The sequence below is a fragment of the Cebus imitator genome, unplaced genomic scaffold (genome assembly GCF_001604975.1).
Source record: "Cebus imitator isolate Cc_AM_T3 unplaced genomic scaffold, Cebus_imitator-1.0 Scaffold222, whole genome shotgun sequence".
Classification (NCBI taxonomy): Eukaryota; Metazoa; Chordata; class Mammalia; order Primates; family Cebidae; genus Cebus; species Cebus imitator.
Window position 1 is genome coordinate 610,597 of NW_016107537.1, and position 21,777 is coordinate 632,373.

Genomic DNA, 21,777 nt, shown 5'->3' on the forward strand with positions numbered 1-21,777 from the left:
CTTTCTAAGGCCTTTCCATGCAAAGGTGAAGTCTAGGCCCTCACTGTCCTTCCCCTGAACTCTTCTTCCAAGTTCAAAATCCTCAAGGAGCAAGAAAGAGGGCAGGTGGCTGTGTGTGTGCTCCAGAGGAGAGAGACACGGAGGAGTTGCTGTGGAATGGGTTACATGACAATTTGATTAGCTTAACAATGCAAGAGTGTGGACACTATCTGTGTAGACCAGAGAGAATGGCTTCAGGTGCTGCCCAGGATTCTTCCCTGGAAAAGGTCACAGCCTTGGTGAGAAGGTGATAGCAGCTTACCTACAGCTCTGAAATCAGGCTCTACCTTAAGAATCAGGCATAAAACAAAAGTTCCCTCCTTCCTTTTACAAAAGAAAAGGCTGCTTCCCTGTGAGCAAACCGGGGTGAATGGGGCTAGAAGGACACCCTGCAGAGACCATGCCTCTCACTTCTGATGGTCAGTGACCCAGGAGGACCCAGAGAGCCTTATCCTCAGACTCCTAGGCCTTGGTTCCCCACTCCTCCAATATTTCCAGGCCTGCTGAGTTAGGGCTCAGCTGCCTCCATCTTCCCTCCGCTGGAAACAGAAGCTCCCAGCGAATGTTTCTAACTCCTCAGTCCACTCAGCCATGTCCCCCTTGCAAAATCCTCCCCTTCCCGCACCCCCCTGCACCCAGCCAGCCAATCCGCGGCCTTCGAGCCTCGCCAGACCCATCTCCCAGGGCCTCAGCGGAATAAAACCGGTCGGCGATGCCGGGTGGATGGGAACAAACTTCAGAAGGAGGAGAGACACGGGGCCCAGGGCACCCTCGCGGGCGGACCCAGGCAGTGAGGGCCTGCAGCCGGCCGGCCAGGTAGGTCGCCCAGGGATCAGCTGGAAGCTGGCTGGCAGGGAGGACGGGGAGATGCAAGAAAGGAGAGGATCCCAGGAAGCCTGGCAGTCTTTTCCCTTCCAAGTTAAATGGGATAAGACTGGGACAGCAGAGGAAGTGGGCACGCAGGCTGGAATCTGGAGCTTCTTCAGCGCGCCCCAGTCCTTGATCCTCCCGGGAAGCCCTTTAGCTAGGCCAGGCTGAGGTTGGCCCTACTTCGCCTAAAAATCCTCCTACTCCTGGCAGGCGATGCAAATGTAAAGGATAAGGCCTGGGGAGGGGGCCTGAGGATGCAGGCATTGAATCTCATCGCATCTCATACCCCTCTCCTGGGTTTGTGCAGGGCAGCGGCAGGCGCGGCCGGGATCTGCGTGAGTAAGCCCCGAGCCCTCTGCGGGCTGCGAGTGACTCCCCGGCGATGCCTCACAACTCCATCAGATCTGGTAAGAACGCGGCGTGGTCAGGACCCCCGAGCCCCCGCGCAGCTGAGCGCTGAGCGTCCGTGCGTGCGCTCGGGTCGTTGGATCTTGGGAGCGTATGCACGGGATTCGCGAGACCCACCCGCGTGGGGACCAGCTGGGGGCGCCTGGGGCCTGGCTCTAGGCTGGAGCCGCCTCGCTGTTCTCGGGCACTGGGGTTCCCCTCGGCCAGCTGAGCCGCCCTCTCCAGGTCTTGGTTTCGAGGGACCACACGAAACGGTGAGGGGATCCCTGTGGAGTTGGAGGGGGTTTCCTTTGAGCTCCATTCCCAGTCTTGCACGGCGCATTAGGGTGGACATTCTTCGTGTTCTGTCCCTGGGATGCACCGGTGTGGTGCTGGACTTGCCGTTTCCCTGTCCCCAACCTCTAAGCCCCCTCTTCTTCGGGTGCCCGCAGTCTTCGCCAGTGACTCCCCTGGCTGGACTGTGAGCTCCTGGCATCTCTCAAGCCAACGGGAATAGAGCCGGTGGCCAGGGGCCCGGAAGCCCGCCGCACACTCAGGTGCTCTCTGAATCCTCCTGGCCCGGCACGGGGCAGGCGGGGAGCCGCGCGCAGGGCGTCTGGCTGGTGACGACTAAGCTGCTTGTTGAGTCGAAACCCCCTCCCCACCTGCGCCCGGGAGCAGGGCCTTCAAAAACACTCAAGTTCCCAGGCCGCGATGCCTGCTTTCCCCCTTCACGGCCAGGGCTGGGTAGGGTCTTTGCTGGAAGGGAACCCCAGGGTTGGGACTGGTGGGTGCAGCCGTCCCGCGCGCAGCGAGTGCGGACAGCGGCTGAGGCGCAGCGCGGCCCGCGGTGATGGATGGAGCCTGGCCCGCCACAGAGAAGGCGATTTATGGGGCCAGGGCGCATCGCTATCGATTTGGGCCGGCGAAGTGAGAGGAAATCAATATTTCAGAATGAATTCTCCGCGAATATGAAGTCTCGCTCGGCAAATGGGACATTTGTTATAATAAGGAGGGTCGGATCGGGCGCGGAGAGCGGCTGAGATCTCTATTTAGCCGAGCGCACCACGGGTTCGGGCTTTGCCGCGCAGTCTCGAGTCCCCGGGCCGAGGTTCAACTAGTAGGGCAGCGGGAGCCCCCTGGGGGGCCGGAAGATTTCTCATCCGGGTTCGCTCTAGAGCTGCAGACAAAGTCAGCAGGATGCTCCCTCCCTGCCCCTGTTCCCCTCAGAGAGCTGGACCAGAATCGCCCGGCTTCTTCCAGAAGGCGCGGGGACCCTTCAAAGGGCCTCAGGGTAGAGACCTTGTAGCCCTTCCCTGGCGCGGCTGGGTTTGCGGAGCCCTGGGATCGAGCAGAGCTGCCTGGCGCCTCTTTACGGTCCGCGTCCCGGAACCACTATCGCTCCTCGGCCACTTTCTAAGGTCAGGACCAGGTTTTAGCCCCTTAGTCGTTAGCCAAACAGAGGTACAATACCGGACATCGCCAGGGCCATACCCGAGGCCGAATACACGGTGCCCGGTGCCCGATCACATGCCAGGCTGGTCCGGGGCACTTCCGCTCGGCTCTGGAGGTCTGTCTTTTCTCCTGACCTTCCCCGACCCTTCCGGCTGTGGCAGGAGGAGTGGGTTCTCTCGGAACTCGAATGTACTGGGTTGGGCTGGACCCTTACTGCATGTCCAAGAAATGAGAAGATATCCCCGTCCCTCAGATCAACTTATTTTTTTCCCCCAGCTACTTATTTTCATTCTAGAAGCACTCATTACAATAAATGGGAATCAAGTAGGGACAGAAAAAAAAAAAGGCACAATTTATTTTTACTGTAGCTTTAATCAGTATCAGTCCCAGATGATGAGATGCGCGCTTTCCCATTAGCTTGGGTACAAATCGCGCTTGGGTTTGGGGAGGGAGTCCTCTGCCCCTGGACCTGCCAGGTAATTTTTCCCCCTTTTTTCTTTTCAGAAGACAGAGGGCCTTCTTCCACCCACTTTCCAAAACAAATAAACAAATAAAGCGTAGAGGAAGAGAGGATAAGACTTTCCTCTTTAGTTTAATTTAAATGCTAATAAAACTAGAAAATAGCCTATAACAGCACAGACTGTTGAAGGCGCTCCCTGTTTCTTTTTCTGAATGCTCCTTCTGCAAAACTCAAGGAGAGGCCCTCCGTCTTTCCGATACGTTTACCTAACACTGTTGTCTGTAATTGAAGTTAAATTCATAAGCGGACCTCTCTTGTTTTTACAAGTCCATTTTCTCTTAGGTTTTAGCAGCTTCCCCCTTTTACCCAGGCACCTCCATTTCTGAGTTCGGCAGTGCTTAAGGAGCTCCCCTGTAAGTTTTCTTTGACTAGAATCCGGGAGGCAGGCAGACACACAGCTTTTCGCGGGAGCGGGGCCGAGCGCACCCTTCCCAATAACCCGAGACGCTCAAGAAAAGTTTCTTGCGCTGCCTCTGCCGCCCAGCCTTCCAGGGTTCACTCTCCCCTCGTCTTTGGCTGGTCTTGTCTTGCAGAGTCTTAACATTGTCTTTCCTAAAGCTTTATTCTGAAGGAATGTTGAGCGCGAATCATTCTAACATGCGCAGGTCAGCGATGGGCTGAACGTTCCTTAAAATAGCTATTTTTGTTGCATCTGGGACGAAATTCTCTAAAGCAAAAACATTTTTAAAAAAATTCAAAGATGCAGGAGAAATGATAAATGCCACATATATATATTAAATTGAAAACAATACTGTACCAGCGAGGAAGAGAGTTTTGTAAAAGCAAGCAGGCTATCATTAAAAGTTACCTTAAATAACTTGTCGCAGCCCACTCCCCCTGGTACTGAAAATAGTTCATTCAAGTAGTAAAATAAATGTCCCTTACTTCTCTGATCTGAGAGGTAAAGCCCTATTCTTTCCTCTTGGTTTTAAAATTGAGGAAAGGGGAATAAATGCATTTGGAAAGGATCTGTTTTCTTCCCAGTTTTCCTGCCTGAGTGGAAAATAAGATTTCAGGGGAGGGAAGCAGCTTTGAGGAACATAAAGAGGTATTGGGGTTCACCAATTCATCTTTGTTTCAAGATGGTCTATCCTCCCCACCCTCCTCAATGCAAGTTAATTAGGAGATAATTTAGCTACCTTGTAAATTAGTTTTAAGATAAGTATCTTTTTAAGCTTTGTCACTTTAATTGCCCCACTGATTGATAAGAAGTAATTATTTCTAATTGACACTTTTTTGATGTCTATTGGAAGCATTTATTTGGAACTTTTTGGGGGTGGAAGGAAAGTTAATTAATTTTATCAGTCTACCCCCAAAAAGACTCTGCCTAATTTTGTTGAAGAAGACAAAGGAAGTGAAGGAAACAAAATAAAAAAAATAGTCTCATGGAATTTTAATTATTAAGGGACATTTTGGTTCAAATTAGAGGGCATCTACTAATATAATATGTCAAAATGTTCTATTTATGGACTCAAATCTCTAATTTATTGAGACACATTTTATAGGTATTCATTTTCCTGTGGATATACTCACAGGTCCCTTATATGCTACCTTTATTTTGGAGCAGGTTCCTCTGCTGTGTAAATAATTTTCGGTGAAAAGTAAAATCTGTCGAACTTGGTATGCCCAGAAAAAATAAAATCATTTTTGTAAGAGCAAATTGTAAGAAAGACTTACTAATAGTCATCCTTGTTCTGTAATTATTGATGGAGTTGGGTATAAAGGTGAAACTTTACTTACAGTGACATGCCTTTTCATACCTAAACCTTGGAGTAAACAGTTTAATCATTCACATCCTCCAGAACATTTTGCTGTGAGAGAGAAAAGGGCAAAAGAATAAAGAGAAAAAGAAAGACACTGAAAGGAGGCGATGGGGGCGGAGAGGAAAGAAAGGGAGAAGGTAGCTAGAGATAATAAAATCTGAAAGCATTTATTTCAGAAATGAAGAGAGCCAGGTGCTTGGAACCTTTGCCATTCAATATAAGAAAATCAAAATCCTGCTTTCAAAACACATTTTTGTCAACACCAAATCTCTACCACAGTCTCTAAGCAACCCCTAACCACCATGGGATACCCCCATTTTTCTACATGTAAAAGACAGAATTTTAGGGAGCTGGCTGATTAGGATTTTGGATATCTGGTTGTCAAAGTCTCTATTTGGGGTCCAAGAAAAGGAAGCAAGAAAACGCACATTGTGCTCTGGGTTTTAGAAAGAGAGTTCGAGTGTTGTTTGTGTTCATTTTATTATTAAAACCCCTGTGATCTTCATCTCTATTTTGTATGCACAATCTTTTAATAGATTGACTTGTGACTTACTGATATAGGAAAGCATTCCCACGTTAATCCAAAGTAGACACACACATGCACACACATGCATGCCTGGAACGAGAAAAATACAATCACACAAGACGCGTTCCTGTCAGGTTAATTTCAGCCAGTGCCTTTTTCAATCATTTATGTATAAAATCTTGTCTGCTTTTAATGATGTTTCTCCCAGATTATGTGGAGCTGCAAGAATGAGGAAATATTTTAAATGAAAAAGAAATTTAAGACGTACAAACATCAGATAATATCACATACCAACCTCGCTATTAGTGAAATTGAAAGAATATATAAATAATGCAAAAAAAAATCAGCAAAGGAGAGTTTAGTAATGGAAAATTCCCCTGCAATTAAATGAAACAGTAATTTAGTGAAGATATGCCTGAATGAATTAGCATTTATTAATTGGTTCTCATAAAAACAATTTGTGTGTGTGGCTTGGGGAGGGGGATGTTTAAAGTATATATTATCCACAGATAAAGTTCCTCAAATATTCATATTAAATTATGTCGTTACCACCTTCTATTTTGTGAAAAATTCCAAGTCTCTCACTGGCAAGTTTCACCTGTACACAGAGAGCTTGAATGCAAAGGAAAGGGGTCTCCTCTAGATCAGAAAGAATGAAGCTCGTTCCCGCTTCTCTTGGTACATTTCCAAATGTGAAATGAATGACGGACACACTGGCAGAGTCTGCTATGCTTAGGTACATCCAAACCGGGCCCCAGGAAGACTCTCTGGGGACCCACCTCCTCTGGGACACAACTAGCTGAAGCAGAGGAGGCTGCTTTGTGGTTCTGGTCCCCCAGACTCCTCCAGCATCCTCACCAGCTCAGGCAGGAACTGCAGTTTGTAATCTCAGCAAGGAGCTTGCTAGGGTTGACTGGTGCATGGATATGTTTACTTTCTCTCGCCACAGTCGGTCTGTCTTCACTTCTAAGCATTTTAAAGCTGCTCTATTTGTCAGTCCAAGAAGTGCTGAGTTCTCAGTTGAGCTGAGAAGCTTTGAGCTCTTTGATTTCTGAGTATGCAAAAAGCCGAAAGATAAAAGAAACCATTTTAAGGAAAAAAAATGTTTTAAAAAGTGGGGCAGGGGAATGAAGGAGCCCACCTTCAAGACTGCAGGTTAGTTTTGCTTTTGTTTTAGTTGAAACTTGGGGAAAACTGGGGCACCAGCCCCCATTGGGTCCTCATTCTCTTCAGAGATAGAACTCAGGATTGAAAACATCCTCTAAGAAAGGAGAATGTGCCCTCACATTATTTCCTCTTATAGGCTGTAGAGTTCTTTGCAGGAGGGATTCTTTCTGGATGCAGACTGGAACACCTTAGCTCAGGTTCTTCTGAGGAGGGAGCTAATAGACATTCTGCCTAGGAAATGCAGGCAATGACTACTTCCAACATGGGTTCTAGACATTCCTTTTGGGGAGAAGGAGTACAGAGAATCCAGGAGTCTCCTGGTTCCTGAGAATACCATTCTCCCAGACCAATCCCAGTTCATCCAGTCCGTGGTCAGTGACCCTGGGATGGATGAAGTCTCTGCAGTGAGGTGGAGTAGGAAAAGGCATCCACTCTTCTTTGTTTATCTACAGTCATGACACTTTTAAGTAGATCTTGAGGGTTTATAACTATTTCCTTAGGTCCAGGGTTAGAGCTGACAAGCCTGTTTGGGTTGCTGAAAGCCCCTCCAGACCCTTCCCTTGGCCAAATAGAAATACAATGAGCAAATTTCTCTTATATAGGCTACCAGCCAGAAAAATCTTCATGGGAAGGCATCTGTCTTAAACCTGTAATTCATATCACTGAGTCTGGGCTTTCCCTTGCTTGGCTGGGGTTCCTTCCCGAGGAATGGGTCTGGGTAGAAACCAGCATCTCTACTGAGGCATGTCCAAGATCAAGGGGAGGAAAGTCTAAGAGTTCCCCAAGGATACTTGGGTTCTGTTTCTGTGTTTCTTTCTGTGGCTCCTCCAGAGTCCTGAATGCCGTATAAGACGTAGGCAATCCCTCTGGTTCAGCCCAGCCAGCCTCACAGCTCTTCCTGCTCTGCCAATGCCACATTTACATCCAAAGAAAGAGAATGTCTGCATCTGCACAAGAGCTGAGGACGCCTGGCACATACGGAGCCCTCAATGAATGGAAGCTGTGATTCTCCTCTCTGAGGACTGCCACAGGTGTGGTATGGTGCTGAGAGCAGGAGTATTCATTATCTCATTTAATTCTCACAACTCTGCCAGGCAGGTATTGCTACTGACATTTTTATAGAAGAGAGGGGAAGAAACTGATGTTTAAAGAGGATGATATCACTCCAATTCCCCTTTCCGCTGCTCCCTACCCCAACCACCCAAAGTCCGGCTCATCAGAACTCTGCTACTCGATGATGAATCCCTGCAATCCTAGAGGAAACTCCCGTCAGAACCCTTGATAAGAAGCTCAAGTGCCTCTGCTGGCAGTGACAGGCAGGGCCTTCAGCCAATCAGCTCGCTTTCCTCATCAGTGTTCCCCACTTTCTAGCTTAATTAAAATACTCCCCTTTTGAGTACAGTTCTTAGTCTTCCCATCAGTGAAATGGAGAAGTGGTTCATCTGGATGGCCCTCCTAGAAGTAGCTATGAGAAGGAAGGAGATGATCAGCCACTTGGAAAGGCAGAGGGAAGGTGGCCTTACCTTCACACTTATCCCCCCAAGGCTGCTGTGTCTCCCTCTGCCCCGGAAAAAAGCAGCTACCCTCAGGCACCCCAAGTTGAAGGCCCCTGGGGAACTGATTTCCCTAGTTTGGCATCTCCAATGCACACTCAGTATCCCTGCCTAGGTTCATCCTGGATGTGATGGAAATGGCTTCCGAGTTGCTAGGGAGGCTTTCTCACGCTCTGAGGGGCCAGTACTGGGGACACCATCCATAGACAGCATAGCTAGGAGTGGTGGGCTCTGAAGGTGCCAGTTGTTATGTCCCCAAGCTTAGGTTCATCCCCTGTGCTGCTTCCTCTGGATCCCTCTCATTCAGGGGCTTAAGAGCAAGGCATCTCTCTTTTGGAGCCTCTGCAGAGGTTCAGTTTTATAACAGCTTAAAAGAAAGTGCTTTTATTTTAATATTTTCACTTTTTCATGTAGAAAGCTGTTTAGCTCCTGGGCTCTCAGATGAAAACCTGTTTTTGATTTAAGCAGAGGGAGAGATTGATAAAGAAAACAATATTTCATTCCTACCTGCTTTTAACTTTTTTTTTCTTCTGTCTTCAGCCACAGGGCTCATGGGTTTTGTCTTTTTTATTTGTTTTCTTAAATGGCCTTGGAGTGACCTGGGTAGTTAGTGCTAATTAGTCCACTAGGACATATTGTCACTGTCAGGGCAGCACAGCAGGAAGATCCAGGAGCTGGCTGGGTGACACACCTAAGGCAGAAATGGCTTAATCTGCTGTCGTCCGTGTGTACGACTGTTTGCACACACCCAGGCCCTAGGTGTGTGGTGCAGTTTTGATGCTTTGGCGTCCCCAGGAGGACAGTAGAACTATTATTCTTGGGATAAACTCAGGGGCCGAGAGGTGTCGAGAGGGTAAGAGACTTTCGAAATCACTATGAAGCCAGGGCAAAATCCCCTGCCCTGGGCCTCCTTTGCTGTTTTTGGGTGACCCTTAGTCAACTCGGTTGTCTCTCTGGGCTTGTCTCCCTCATCTTTATAAAACACGGGGATGCTGCAGGGATTCTGGGGAGTAATGTGAGTAAAGCCTGTCTCCTCGCCTGGCACACAGCCGCCACTCAAGACATTTTCTCGTGCTCCATGTAGTAGTCACCAGAGAGCAGAGTCTCCAGGACACATTCCCAAAGTCTCATTGTCTTAGTATTTCCTGTGAAACAGCCACCAGTAACTTGAAACCCAGTACTCTGTTCCATTTAAAATTTAAGACATACTTTTTCACATTTCACATGGACAAAATAATAGATCTATCACCTAGGAGTACTGGGATTAAATGAAGGGACACAGGGAAAGTGCTGGCTATGACCTCTGCGGCTGTTGCCTGCTGTTACCACAGCCCGAAATGGGAAAGGAAGACTTAGGTTTGCCTTACCAGAAAACCCACTCGTAGGGAAAATACTCAGCTTTTGATAGAACCGGCCATCTGTGGACTGTGTGTTAAAATCCAGCACATTCTAAGGGTTTAATAGAATTGGTCTTTGAGCAAAAATGAGCTCAAGTGGGTTTGCAGTTATGCTGTCTGTGCGGCTAAGACAGGAGCAGGAAGATTGTCTTGAGTACTTGCTTGTAATTGACATTGAACCACACATTTATTTCTTAAAAATTAAATCCACAAATCCTCTGCCTTCTTCTCTCTTCTCTCTCCCTCCATCCTCACCTACCTCTGTCTCACAATTTTCTACTTTGGGTAATAATAATCCAGCTTTGGCCTGATAGCAAACCCTGGTTGACATTTAAAAGTCTCTGTGATTAGCTGAGCACCAAATCTCTGACTTAAGCTCTGCTTTGCTCCTTTGCTCCAACACTGAGCAAGGTAAAAGTCATCTCTGCAGGGAAGGGAGCTGGAGTCTTGCTCTTCCCTTTCAAGAAGGCAGACCCACAGATGCAGGCGGGTGAATGCTCAGACAAAACAACTCAGTGGTGGGTAAAGGACTGAACACTAACAACCCCGTCGGCAGGAGCTGTTCAAGATAAGACTTAGGTTTGCCTTACCAGAAAACCCACTCGTAGGGAAACAGCCACCCCAGCTCAACTATGTTGTTGCTGTTGACAGTTAAACCCCATCTGGCTTTCTCGAGTCTGGTGCCTCATTGTTCCAGAGCTGGCAGGCTCCATGACAGTCTACACTGGAGCTCCATCTCAGAGCTGCTGGATAGTTCGTGGCAAAATGTGGCAGGGCTGTAGATACAAGTGCCATGATGACATGCCTGCTCTGCCAAATGAAAGTGCTTGCTGGATACTTCCAATGCCTAGGCTCCATGCCTTCATAGTATGCAGACTTTCCCCTCTCCAGGCCTTACAGCTTTTTGACGGTATGACAAGACCTGAGTTCTTTGACCCTTGGGAGCTTTTCCTCATTGGTAAAATGTGGTGACAGAATCTCATCTGTGAACCCCCTCCAGCCTTGAACAACTCTGCATCTAGGTAGGCCAGCACCAGGTCTCTGGGGTTCACAGTGGCTCTTCCCAGCAGAGGTACCAAGTGGGCAGCAGCAGTAGCAGCAGGACTTGTCCACTCAAGACCTGGCCTCAAGGTCCCCCAAGAATGAGGCACTGAAGGCAGGTGGCTGCCAGCTGGCAGGAGCAGGCCTCTCTTCTCAGCTCAGGAGATTCTCTCTGACATTCTGTCCTTGCTCAGAATTCCTGGGCAACTCTGCGCCTGAGACCCCCTCAACTGCAGGCAGTTCGGGCATGCTCTGTCTACTACACTCTAAAGGGGAAGTGTGAACACAAAACATAGTCACATGCACAACACTGAGCTTGTTTCAGCACCACGTGAACTGTATTAGTCACATTATACACAATATGGCATCATCATGCATATTTTGTACATTTGATCAACCGATATTTATAAAACTTCCATAAATCGGTGATTCTCAAAGTGTTTCCCCAGAGGGTGGGCAGAGGTGCTTGTCGATATAACTAAACAACAGTGGTAGGAAAAGGTACACTTGTCCTTGTCTTCGAGTTTAAGATGTACATTTTTTCTGTTCAATGGCCATTGCCTCATTTTTTTTTTTTAGGATCTAGGATCTGATTTTAGCAACACATGATTTTCAAGAAGTTGAACTCACTGTTTTGTGGTGTGCTTTGCAGCACGCTGTGACCTTCTCAGTGCCCCATGTGCTGACAAGTGTCAGAATAGCCGATGTGAGGCTGGACTTGCCTGATAAGCACGTAGTGGCTACAGCTCCCACTCTGTGAAATGATGAGTGCCTCGATCCATCAGAAGGATCCCCGGCATGGAGAATTTACACTGCCTTCCTTCAAAGAAAGGAGGCAAGTCCTGGGCTCGCCTCTTACCTTGACTTTCCCAACAAAACACCCTTCTTTCCTGGCACCAGTATAGCACATGTGTGTTTGTCATTTAGGGGCCCAGGTGCTTTGTGGCAGAGTAAAGACACGCACAGAAAAGGTGGTCTCTTCTTACTCAGCATCCTGGGAGCACACCTGGGATGTGATGCCCTCCTTGAGATTTCCTTTAAAGACCCTGTCACCCCTGAGGTTTTCATCCCAGCTACCCATAGAAATCGTGATTTCTTTTGTCTTGCTCTCAGCTATATAGACTTCTTGGTCCACCATGGGGAGGGCTTCTATTCCCAGCCACCCACTGTCCTATGGTGAACCTCTCTTCTCTCCTCCTGGCCCATTGCTTTCTCAAGTATGTGCTCAGTGCACACCCTGTGACCAGATCATCCTGGGTTTTGATCCAGCTCCTAAAAACATCTGTTGTTGGCAGTGCCTTTCACGCTCCCGCTCTGACTCCCCAGCACTCGGGCTTTGCTGCCTCTGTGCCTCGAGTGCTCCATGCAGATTTCTCACCCTAACCGCTGGCATGCTCAGTTGCCTTCAAGTTTTATGATGTGCCCTCACCCAATCATGCATCCCTTGGCCATACAAGCCTCAAGATCTAACTCCAAATTATTTCAAAGAGCATTATTACTCAACTATTCAATTTAGTTAAGTCAGTGTCTACTGAGCACCTCAACATGGCAGGCAGGGAGTTAGGCTTTGGGGTTATGGAACTCAGGAGACCATACCTCTGCCTTCGTGTTGACATCCTAGAGAGAAGAAAGCAAACTGAACTTTCACCACAATCACAGAGAGAAAGCAAAGGCTTCAGTCCAGAGAGACACAAAATGCTGAGCAAGTGGGTAAGGGAGGCAGGCTGAGATGTGACCAGGTCAGGGTGGGATTCCATAAGGTGGATCAGAGGAAGAACCAGCCCCAGCAGAGATGAGGAGTCCCAGGAGCATGTGCAGGTTCCAGGCACCAGAAGTCAGCCCTGAGTGAAGGAGACAGCAATGGAAACACACTCAGGTTCAGCCAAACGGTGGGGCTTTGACAAGAGCAGCTAAGCCATGGTGTTCATTCCATTCTGCCATCAGAACATCTGAGTAAACTGTACTTTTGATGTATATGTTTTAGGGTATTTTATTCACTTGTGCATGAAACTTCCATCCTCCTCTGGCTTGACCTCATGCTTCTGTCGTTGGCAGTTTTCATAACCTTCTTGGCTCTTTTGCCACAACCACGTATCTACCGACTCTGTTTTCTTCAGGCTTTGTGCTTTCGTTAAGTGGAAAAGTCATGGCAATAATCTGTGATAGCTAGATTATTCACTTGACCAAAATGTTCTGATTTCTCTGCTCTCTTGGCTCTGTTTCAGACAAACTTAGCCTGGTGATTTTCCAAAATAATCAGATTTCTCCTTGCACTTCCTTTTAATCCAATCATTAACAAGCATTTTCAGGCAAACTGCTGATGTGCAAGCCGAGAAGACTTTCTCCGACCTCTGTGGCCCTATTTCCCACTATTTCCCTATGCAAACCCATGTTCCAGCCAGCTAGTCATTGTTTCCAAAATACACCATGTACATTCTCACCTCTGTGTCTCTGCCCATTCAATGCAGCTGCCTGGAACACCCTTCCCACTCCCACCCCCTTGACAAAGCCTCAGCCAAGCTCCACCTCCTTCCCAGGACCTTTTTAGACATCTTCCATCTTTAGTGACCATCCTGTCTGACTTCCCACTGCACCTGCTCTGCTCCAATCCTTGGGCACTCAGTACCTGTTCCAACAAATGTCTCTAAGCTTCTTACGGTGACATCCTGCCTCTGAGCTAGACAAGAACAAAAACCCTTTCATATCTCTCTCTATCCCCAGCACCTTACACAAAATCCTACACAAGACTGAGGGCTCCACAAATGTCTGGGCTGCTGGTTTCACCTAATTCTTCAATAACATTTGTTATTGATTCCTTGGTTGACTCAACTGGGACATTTGAGTCTTGTATATGAAGTTTTTCCAACATGAAGCACACCTGATCCTTTCCCATGATATTGCTATAATTACTTTTCTATTTTCTTTATAGTAATTGGCAACTAAGGAACAGAGGAAACAAGAAATGCAGTCTTTTAGCGAACCTGATATAGCCATTGAGGCCTGAGCTGCCCCACTGGGATACCTGCCTGGTCCTAGGGGCATCTTGCAGGCACAGAAGCCTATGCTTGAAGGCCAGATAGCCCGGTTGAGCCGCAGTGGCCGCTGGGAGTAACAAATACTGGCAAGCCTGGGTAATTCTGAACCAACAAGAGACCTTCCTGGTGGATGCTTGGTGTTAACTTGGCAGGGTGATTGGTCAGATTTAGGGTGAGAGCATCTGTGGGGATAAAAGATTACAAGATTCCTGTAACTCCTTCAGACTGGGAATAAAACTCCAAACAATATCTAGCATATAGCAGACATATACGAGGTGCTTCACAAATATTCATTAAATGGATCTTTGTTTTCTTCTTTTTTCCTCTCCTTCTTTACTTCCTTTCTTTCTTCTCCTTTCTTGGCTTTAGAGAAGTGTTTCTCAAGTCTCTGTCAGAACTTCCTGGGATTTTGTTAGCAAATGTGGAGCCCTGGAATCTGTAACCTTCATAAGCTCCCAGGGATTCTTTTGTGATCAGCACTTAAGAAACACTGATCAGCCGGGCATGGTGGCTCACGCCTGTAATCCCAGCACTTTGGGAGGCCAAGGCTGGGTGGATCATGAGGTCAAGCGATGGAGACCATCCTGGCCAAATGGTGAACCTCCGTCTCTACTAAAAATATAAAAATTAACTGGGCATGGTAGCGCACGCCTGTAGTCCCATCTAGTCAGGAGGCTGATGCAGGAGAATCGCTTGAACCCAAGAGGCAGAAGTTGCAGTGAGCCAAGATCTCACCATTGCACTCCAGTCTGGAGACAGAGCGAGACTCTGTCAAAAAGGAAGGAAGGAAGGAAGGAGGGAGGGAGGGTGGGTAGGGGGAGGGAGGAAGAGAGGGAGGGAGGGAGGGAGGATGGAAGGAGGAAGGAAGGAAGGAAGGAAGGAAGGAAGGAAGGAAGGAAGGAAGGAAGGAAGGAAGGAAGGAAGGAAGGAAGGAAGGAAGGAAGGAAGGAAACACACACTGATGTACCGCCCACTGTGGTCTTTCCCATGTGGAGTCCCTCATGCCTGCCTGCAGGGAGCACAGCCCTTCTCCTTGCACTGTGCCCCCTCCTCCAGAGATCTCCCATCCAATTGTGGGTAGAAGCAGATCAGATTTGGATGCAGCCTTAGGTCTGCCCTAACTGGCTGTGCACAGGCCATTTGACCCTCCAAGATGGCATCTTTATGCATAAAATGCGCAAAGCACTAGCCCCGCTTACTTCACGTTATTGTTGTGAAAACCCATCCCCGATGCAATCAGGACCTGACTCGTGTGTTTGTTGAACTAAATTTAAGAATCACTTACCTGACAGCACTGTGGAAGGGCCCTGTGGATGTTAGGTAAGTGCATAACCAGTATTTAGACTGAACCCAGGGTCAGAAAGTTATTGAAAGAAGGAGAAGCCTGCAAGTCCTGGTAATTGGAGGGCATGTGGGGCCTTTGCTGTGCTGATGCACCAATGTTCTTTCATTAAAAAAAAAATGCCACATGATGGAAGGATCACAAATGGAGATGATGATGACTTGGTAGCAAGGACAGTAATGTCAAGAGAAACATGTGCACCAAAAAAGGGTTAGATGCTAGAAAGGATTTTACTCTCTACTTGACTGACTGAACCTGTCTTATACTTAAGGGTCATTTGGAGGGAACTGGAGGGGCAGCCAGTTACCCTAGGAGAGTGGCCTCCAGGGGCTGCCCAAGCCTGCTGTGTCCAGTTCATGGCTAAAGCTCTAAAGCTCTATTGATCTGTGCAGGGGTTTGCTAGGGCTGCAGTGACAAAGTACTACAAACTAGAGGACTTAATAACAGAAATGTATTGTCTCACAGTTCTGGAGGCCAAAAGTGTCAAATTAAGGGGTCAGAAGAGTTGTTTTTTCTGAGGCTGGAGGAGAATCTGTTCTGTAGCTCCTGGTGGTTTGCTAGAAGTCTTTGGCATTCCTTGACTTGAGGCAACGTGACTCTGATATTCACATAGCTTTCTCACTTTATCTCTGTATCCAAATCTCCCCTTTTCATAAGGACTTGATCATACTGGATTAGGCCCATCCTCATGACCTCACCTGAACTAGATCATCTGCAAAGACTGTTTCCAAGGTACTAGAGTGGTGGGTAGAGGCAGGGGAGGGGTCTATTCATAACACCTGAGTATTGCATGTGCTTAGTCCGTTTCAGTCCCCACACAGCCCTGACCTGACCCTCAGCTGCTTTGGGTCTGAGCAATACCAGCTGCAGAAGCTCTGATTTGGGGCTGACAGAAAGAGAAGGGGAAGGTGGCATCCATCCTCCAGAGCCTTTCCTGTTGCTCCAAAAGAGAAGCGGACTCCCCCTCCCAAGCCAGAATCCCCCAGAGAGCCTTAAGTCCAGGTTCAACACTTAGAAAAGGCCACGCACAGTGGCTTACACCTGTAATCCCAGCACTTTGGAGGCCGGAAGATTGTTTGAGCCCAGGAGTTCAGGACCAGCCTGGGCATCATAGCAAGATCCCATCTCTACAAAAAATAAAAATAAAAATAAATAAGGAAGCAAAAATGACAAGCAAACAAGCTGATTCAAGAACCTAAAATCAGACGGGCTCTGTGGCTCACGCTAACACTTTGGGAGGTTAAGACAGGTGGATCACCTGAAGTCAGGAGTTTGAGACCAGCCTGACCAACATGACAAAACCCTGTCTCTACTAAAAATGCAAAAATTAGCCAGTCATGGTGGCAGGTGCCTACAATCCCAGCTGCTCGGGAGGCTGAGGCAGGAGAATTGCTTGAACCCAGGGGTGAAGGTTGCAGTGAGCTGAGATTGTGCCACTTCACTCCTGCCTGGGTGAAAGAGCAAAACTCTGTCTCAAAAAAACAAAACAAACAAACAAACAAAAAAATCTTGCAGGGCATGCCCTGCTTCAGAACATGTTCTGCAAACCTCACCACTTTCTTCCTCCACTCTCTGCCAACATGGCCCCAGCCAAGAAGGCAATAAGCTCCCAAAGGGCTTAGACAGGGACTTAGGTCAGAATGCTGAGGTTCTTTCTTGGTTCTGCCACGAGGTGAGTCTGTGACATTAGACAGGTCACCTCTCCTTCCCAGTCAGGGATCCTCTCAGAGGAGTGCCCTGCAACTCTGCCACTCTATAAACACCATGCACATCCACCTGCATAGTCTGAGCTGCAGCAACCCATTTTGCCACCATGCGAGTCACCACAGTCATAGGGCCCACCCTGTGCCACCTTCCCTTATCTCACAGCAGCCTCAGTCACCTCTCCTGTTTTGTCACATAGGAAGGTTACTCAATGTCTCCCTCTAGAGCTCTCTCTGTATCAGCTTCTGGGGGTTTCTGGCCTCTGTTCTCTGGCCAAGAGCAGTCCCAGAGTTGCAGACATTAGGACTGGAAGTATCATCTGCTTCTGTCAGGCCAGATGAAGAAACTGAGGCACAGACTGACATCGTCACAGAGTGGGCAGAACCTAGGCCTCCTAATTCTCGGCACCCCCTGTTTCCTCTCCTGAAACTGCAGCCTGCAGGCCATGTCTGTTGGCCTCTGCCTCTTCCCCTTCTCTTCTGCAGCGGTGAGGACAGCCTTTAGAGTGGATAATCTCCTTCGCCATGGTGCCTGCTGTCGGCAGGTGTGAAAACAACAGATGCACAGTTTTGTCAAAGATTTTGCTCCTGTGTGCTGCTCAAAAAGGCAGGTCCTCTTCATTTGCTCTTACCTGTTATGATCCCCAGGATGGCCAGGCCCTCCTCCTGGCCCCCACCCTGAGGACTCTGCAACTCACACACACAGACACACACATACACAGCACACGCACACACACAGATAAACAGTCACACACACACACACGCACACACACGCACACATACTCTCTCTCTCTCTCCCTTACTTTCTCTAATCGTGCCCTAATTCAGGATAAAGCCCACCCTTTACAAATCCTTCCTCCATGAGCAAATCAAGCCCATCAGGTTGTATCTTAGTTAAGATCTCAGAAGAAAAGAATCCTGGCGTTGGAAGGAAGCTTCAGAACTCATTTAGTTCAAGTTTCTGGGTGAGGGAGGCGTCTTTATGTGACTTCATTATATTCAAGATTCCCTTATTCCTCTGGCCTCTTGGTCTCTATAGTCATCCCAGCTACAGCTCCCCCTCCTCCCCACTCCCCCCCACTCATGCCACTCTCATGGTGTTCTGCCCTCAGCAGGGTTCTTCTCACCCCCTCTCTATTTCCCTCCTTACCCATTTCTGGGTGATTTTCAAATCAGTGCCTACTAAACTCACATTTATAGCATTATAACTTCGAGCTGTAGAATCTACCAGTACTTTATGTCATTTACTATCCATCCCATCCCCACCACACACACACATACCCACATATGCACACACACACTCACACACACATTCACAAGACACCCATATGCACACCTCCACAGATATTCCACAGAGCTACTTGACAGAATTGAAAGAGATAGTGCATGCCAATGAGTTGAAAAACTTTAAGGCTCTATAACATGTCAGGGACTATTAACTTGTAAGTTTCTCAAGGGCAAGGACTGTCTTCTGCTCAGAAACCAACTCCCCACATACATACAGCCTGGAATATTATTAGACACAGAGTGGGTGCTCACTGAATTGAAATCTAATGTACTGAAAATTGCTTTAATATCAACCCATTTAAAAAAAGGCATTACTAGCCACAGGCCTCTGACCTCAGGGGGAGCTGAGGGTGTAGCACAGTGACTTGCATAGTCGCTGAGCATCTAAATGCATGTTCAGCAGGTGCTGCCATCCATACCTGCCTTGCCTGTGCCTGCTTTCCTCCCTGAATGCAGAGACCCTGGACCTTCCTTCTGCAGCCCTGAGGGTCCTTCCACAGCCCCGGTGTGTGATGCCAGAAATCTTCAAGTGTCTAGGAAGCTCAGTGGGAAAGATCTGGGAAGCATGACCTCTAGGAAACATGCAGGGAGCACTGGCAAGCTCCATTTGCAGCTCCTGACTAGAAGTTCATGTTTGATCAATTAATTAATGCTTTCAATACGTGTTTGCTGACATCCATAGAGTGGATATCAACTCTAGGCTATCAACAGAGGAGATTTTTTAAACTACATATTCAGGGATGCTATGCCAAAAGATTCTGACTGAGCTGACCTGAGGTGGGAAGTTTGTGGACTCTCCAGGTGATTCCAGTGTGCAGCTGAGAGGACAAAAGCACTGCTCTCGCCCCTGCAAAGCACGTCTGCACGGCGAGAAAAAAGCTGCACCTGCCCTCAAGGATCTGGGCATCTGGGGAAATAACTTGACAATGAGATTCAGAGAGAGGACAGGGGATGGGGAGGTTGCTGGGAGTATAGAGAAGGTTCTGGAATGTTGCTCCTGGGAGGCTTCTCTCCCTGGGCTTCTGAAGGCCAGAGTGCAGGGTGTGGATTAGCCATACCCAAAGCCATATCCACAGAGGGGAGTGTCACTCCTGTAGGAAAAAAAGGAGGTGAGTCCCTTGCTTGGGAAATAATGCCTGATTTCAGAGGGAGAAAGTGGCCCACCGGCTGTTACTTTATATATCTTATATTGCTAATATAATTTATAGGATCTATGACAGCTTGAAGAAACCTCCAGAAATCTCTGAGACAGCACCAAACGCGGCCCTACCCAGGGAACCCCTGGACTTGGTGACCTTCAGGCTCAGAGCAGCCCATGTGTGTCCCACTCGCCTCAAGCTCTCTGGCCCCTGTGCTCCCAAGGCCTCCAGCCTGGCTCCAGGAAAAGGCAGGGCCTCATGTCAAGCAGTACTTTTCTTAGGGAGCTTAGAGGCCTATTGACATTTGAAGCAGCTCCATCCCTAGAAATCCACACACTGAAGCCCTTCCTGGGAGGGAGGTGACAGGGTTAATCTAAGGGCTGGGGGAGGCGGAGAAAGGCCTTGAAACCACACAGTGAAGCCAACCAGATTAATAGAGGAAGAGAGAGGGGGGTAGACCATTAGGAAGACAAAGAGAAAATCATGCTGGAGCAATAGAAAGAGAAATCTAATATCAACTAGGGAAAAATAAATGGAGATTAGGGCAAACAAATTAGCTTTAATGGGTTCAATGCTAATACAAGAATAACAGCAGAGCTGCGAATGCCTTTGAGGGGAAGATGGGATAAAGAACCTGAGCAGTCATGCAAGCAATAAAGATTATGCAGGGAAGGGGGATGGCCAAAGGAGCCGGCGGGGAGGAAGAGAGAAGGGAAGACTCTGGGCGGATGGGTAGGGGAGCGGTGGCATTGGAGGAGTCTGCCATCTTTGACAGGAAAGCACTGGGGCAGAGAGCTGGTAAGAACTGGGGAGGCAGCAATCAGGAGGGAAATAAAAGCAAGCAAGGTAACTGGGAAACACTGTGGGAAGGGATGCAAACCCAGGGCCGGAAAGAGTGGGAAGAAAGGAGGCAGCGATGGATGTAAACAAAGAGAGTGGAGGGCAGCCAGCCACTGCACAAGAGGGGAGGGAAATAAAGGAATTTGGTGCTCTCTCTGACTGGTGAAAAATTTAAAAGGAAAAATCAGGCCCCAAGAAAATGAAAACCTGGAGAGGATTTGGAAGTGAGTTTTGGAAAGCACCCATACTTGGTAGGTGTTGAAAAGACATATTTGCTCTTAGGGAAGGGTCTGGCTATTTCTAGAATATAGTGCTACTTCCAGAGGTAGCACTGGAGATGGGTGGACAAAAGTAAGCAGTGCGGAGCATTCATTGTGGCATCTAAGAGCTCTCAGCTTGAATCTCTGCCAGGCCACTTTGTAAGGGTGGAGACTTGAACATGTTACACGCCGTCTCTGCTCCTCATCTTCTCATCTGTAAAATGGGAATAATGTACTTCATACTTCAAAGGGTTGTTCTAAGAATTAATTTAAAAGATGCATTTAAAATGTTCAACTTGGCTCAAAAATAAGCACCTCCCATAATACTGTCCATAATTATTATTCTTAGGCATTGACTAATGGGGAAGAGGGACTAGGTACTAAAGATAGCCCTTCCTCCCTCCTTCTTCCCCTCCTTCCTCTTCTTTTAGGTCCAACGTTGGTGAAATACCAGCGAAGTTTGATTCTCTCCCAGATAGAGTCTAATTCACAGGAGACCTCTTTATCCATCCTCTGTCTCCCTCCCCTGTCCCTCCCCAGCTCCCTCTCCCTGCTGGGGATGAAAGAATAGTGCTAAGCTCTCCCACCACAGCCACCCTCTGGCTGATCTAAGTAAGGCAGAGGCATCCAAGGAAGCCAAATTTCATATTCTACTGGGAGACACTCTTATATCTGCCTGAGCATCAGAGTGTAGTCAACAAGGAGCTAGAGTTGGTCCTCATGGCCTCACATCTTAGGGTCCTCCTGGGCTGCATTAAAGAGCATGGACACCCAACGAGGGAAACAGAGCCCCAAAGACCAGAACACAACAAGAACAAGCCAGGAGTTAATCAGTGATTTCCTAGTCATGGGCACCAGAAAGGGAAAGAAGGAGCTAGGATTATTTCCTGTCCCTCTGAGCATCCCAGAACCCTGCCCTTTCTCATTACTAAAGATTTTGGAATAGTGAGAAGAGAAATCAATCCAGGTAAGAAAAGGGGCAGATAGGAGTGGGGGAGCTTTGCTATTTGCCAAGAAATAAGTTAATTAACTTAAAGCTGTTACAAAGGGAATCTTCCCAAAAAACCATAACCTCCAAGGGGGCAGAGACCCATCTGTCTTCATCCCCTTATGTCCTCAGAACCTGGAGCAGAGCCTGGTATGGAAATGATGGGTCTTGGTGATGACAGTAATGGCTAACATTTGTGGAGGGTCTACTGAAGCCCAGGTCCTTTGTCAGTTGCTACACAAGCACCTTGTTATTTAGATCACTTGGCACATCTAGAAGGAAAGGCAGAAAGAGGTGACTGACATTCATACCAAAGTCATAAGTTAGTCAGAGTTGAAGCAGGGATGTCTGACTCTCTCCTCCATACAGCTTCCAGGAATGGAAATAAATGAATATATGAACCTCACGCACTCATCAGGGCAAGAGGACAGATTTGAAAGCTACCTCTCCGTTTGGGTGTCTATG

The 21,777-nt window shown here is 47.9% G+C and overlaps 1 protein-coding gene across 6 annotated transcripts in view; it reads left to right on the forward strand.

Moving 5' to 3' along the window:
- The first annotated feature begins 735 nt into the window (after nt 1-735).
- PAX8 (paired box 8) overlaps nt 736-21,777 on the forward strand; it is a 58,787-nt gene continuing 37,745 nt past the window's right edge. For 5 of the 6 annotated variants that reach the window (XM_017549791.2, XM_037727185.1, XM_017549795.2 and 2 more), the window contains exons 1-2: nt 736-855; nt 1,217-1,316. In XM_017549791.2, coding sequence (XP_017405280.1) covers nt 1,292-1,316 — 25 coding nt within the window. In that variant the 5' untranslated portion in view covers nt 736-855; nt 1,217-1,291. Of the gene's footprint in view, nt 856-1,119; nt 1,317-21,777 lie in introns of all 6 variants that reach the window. The other variant, XM_017549793.2, reaches the window with a different exon arrangement.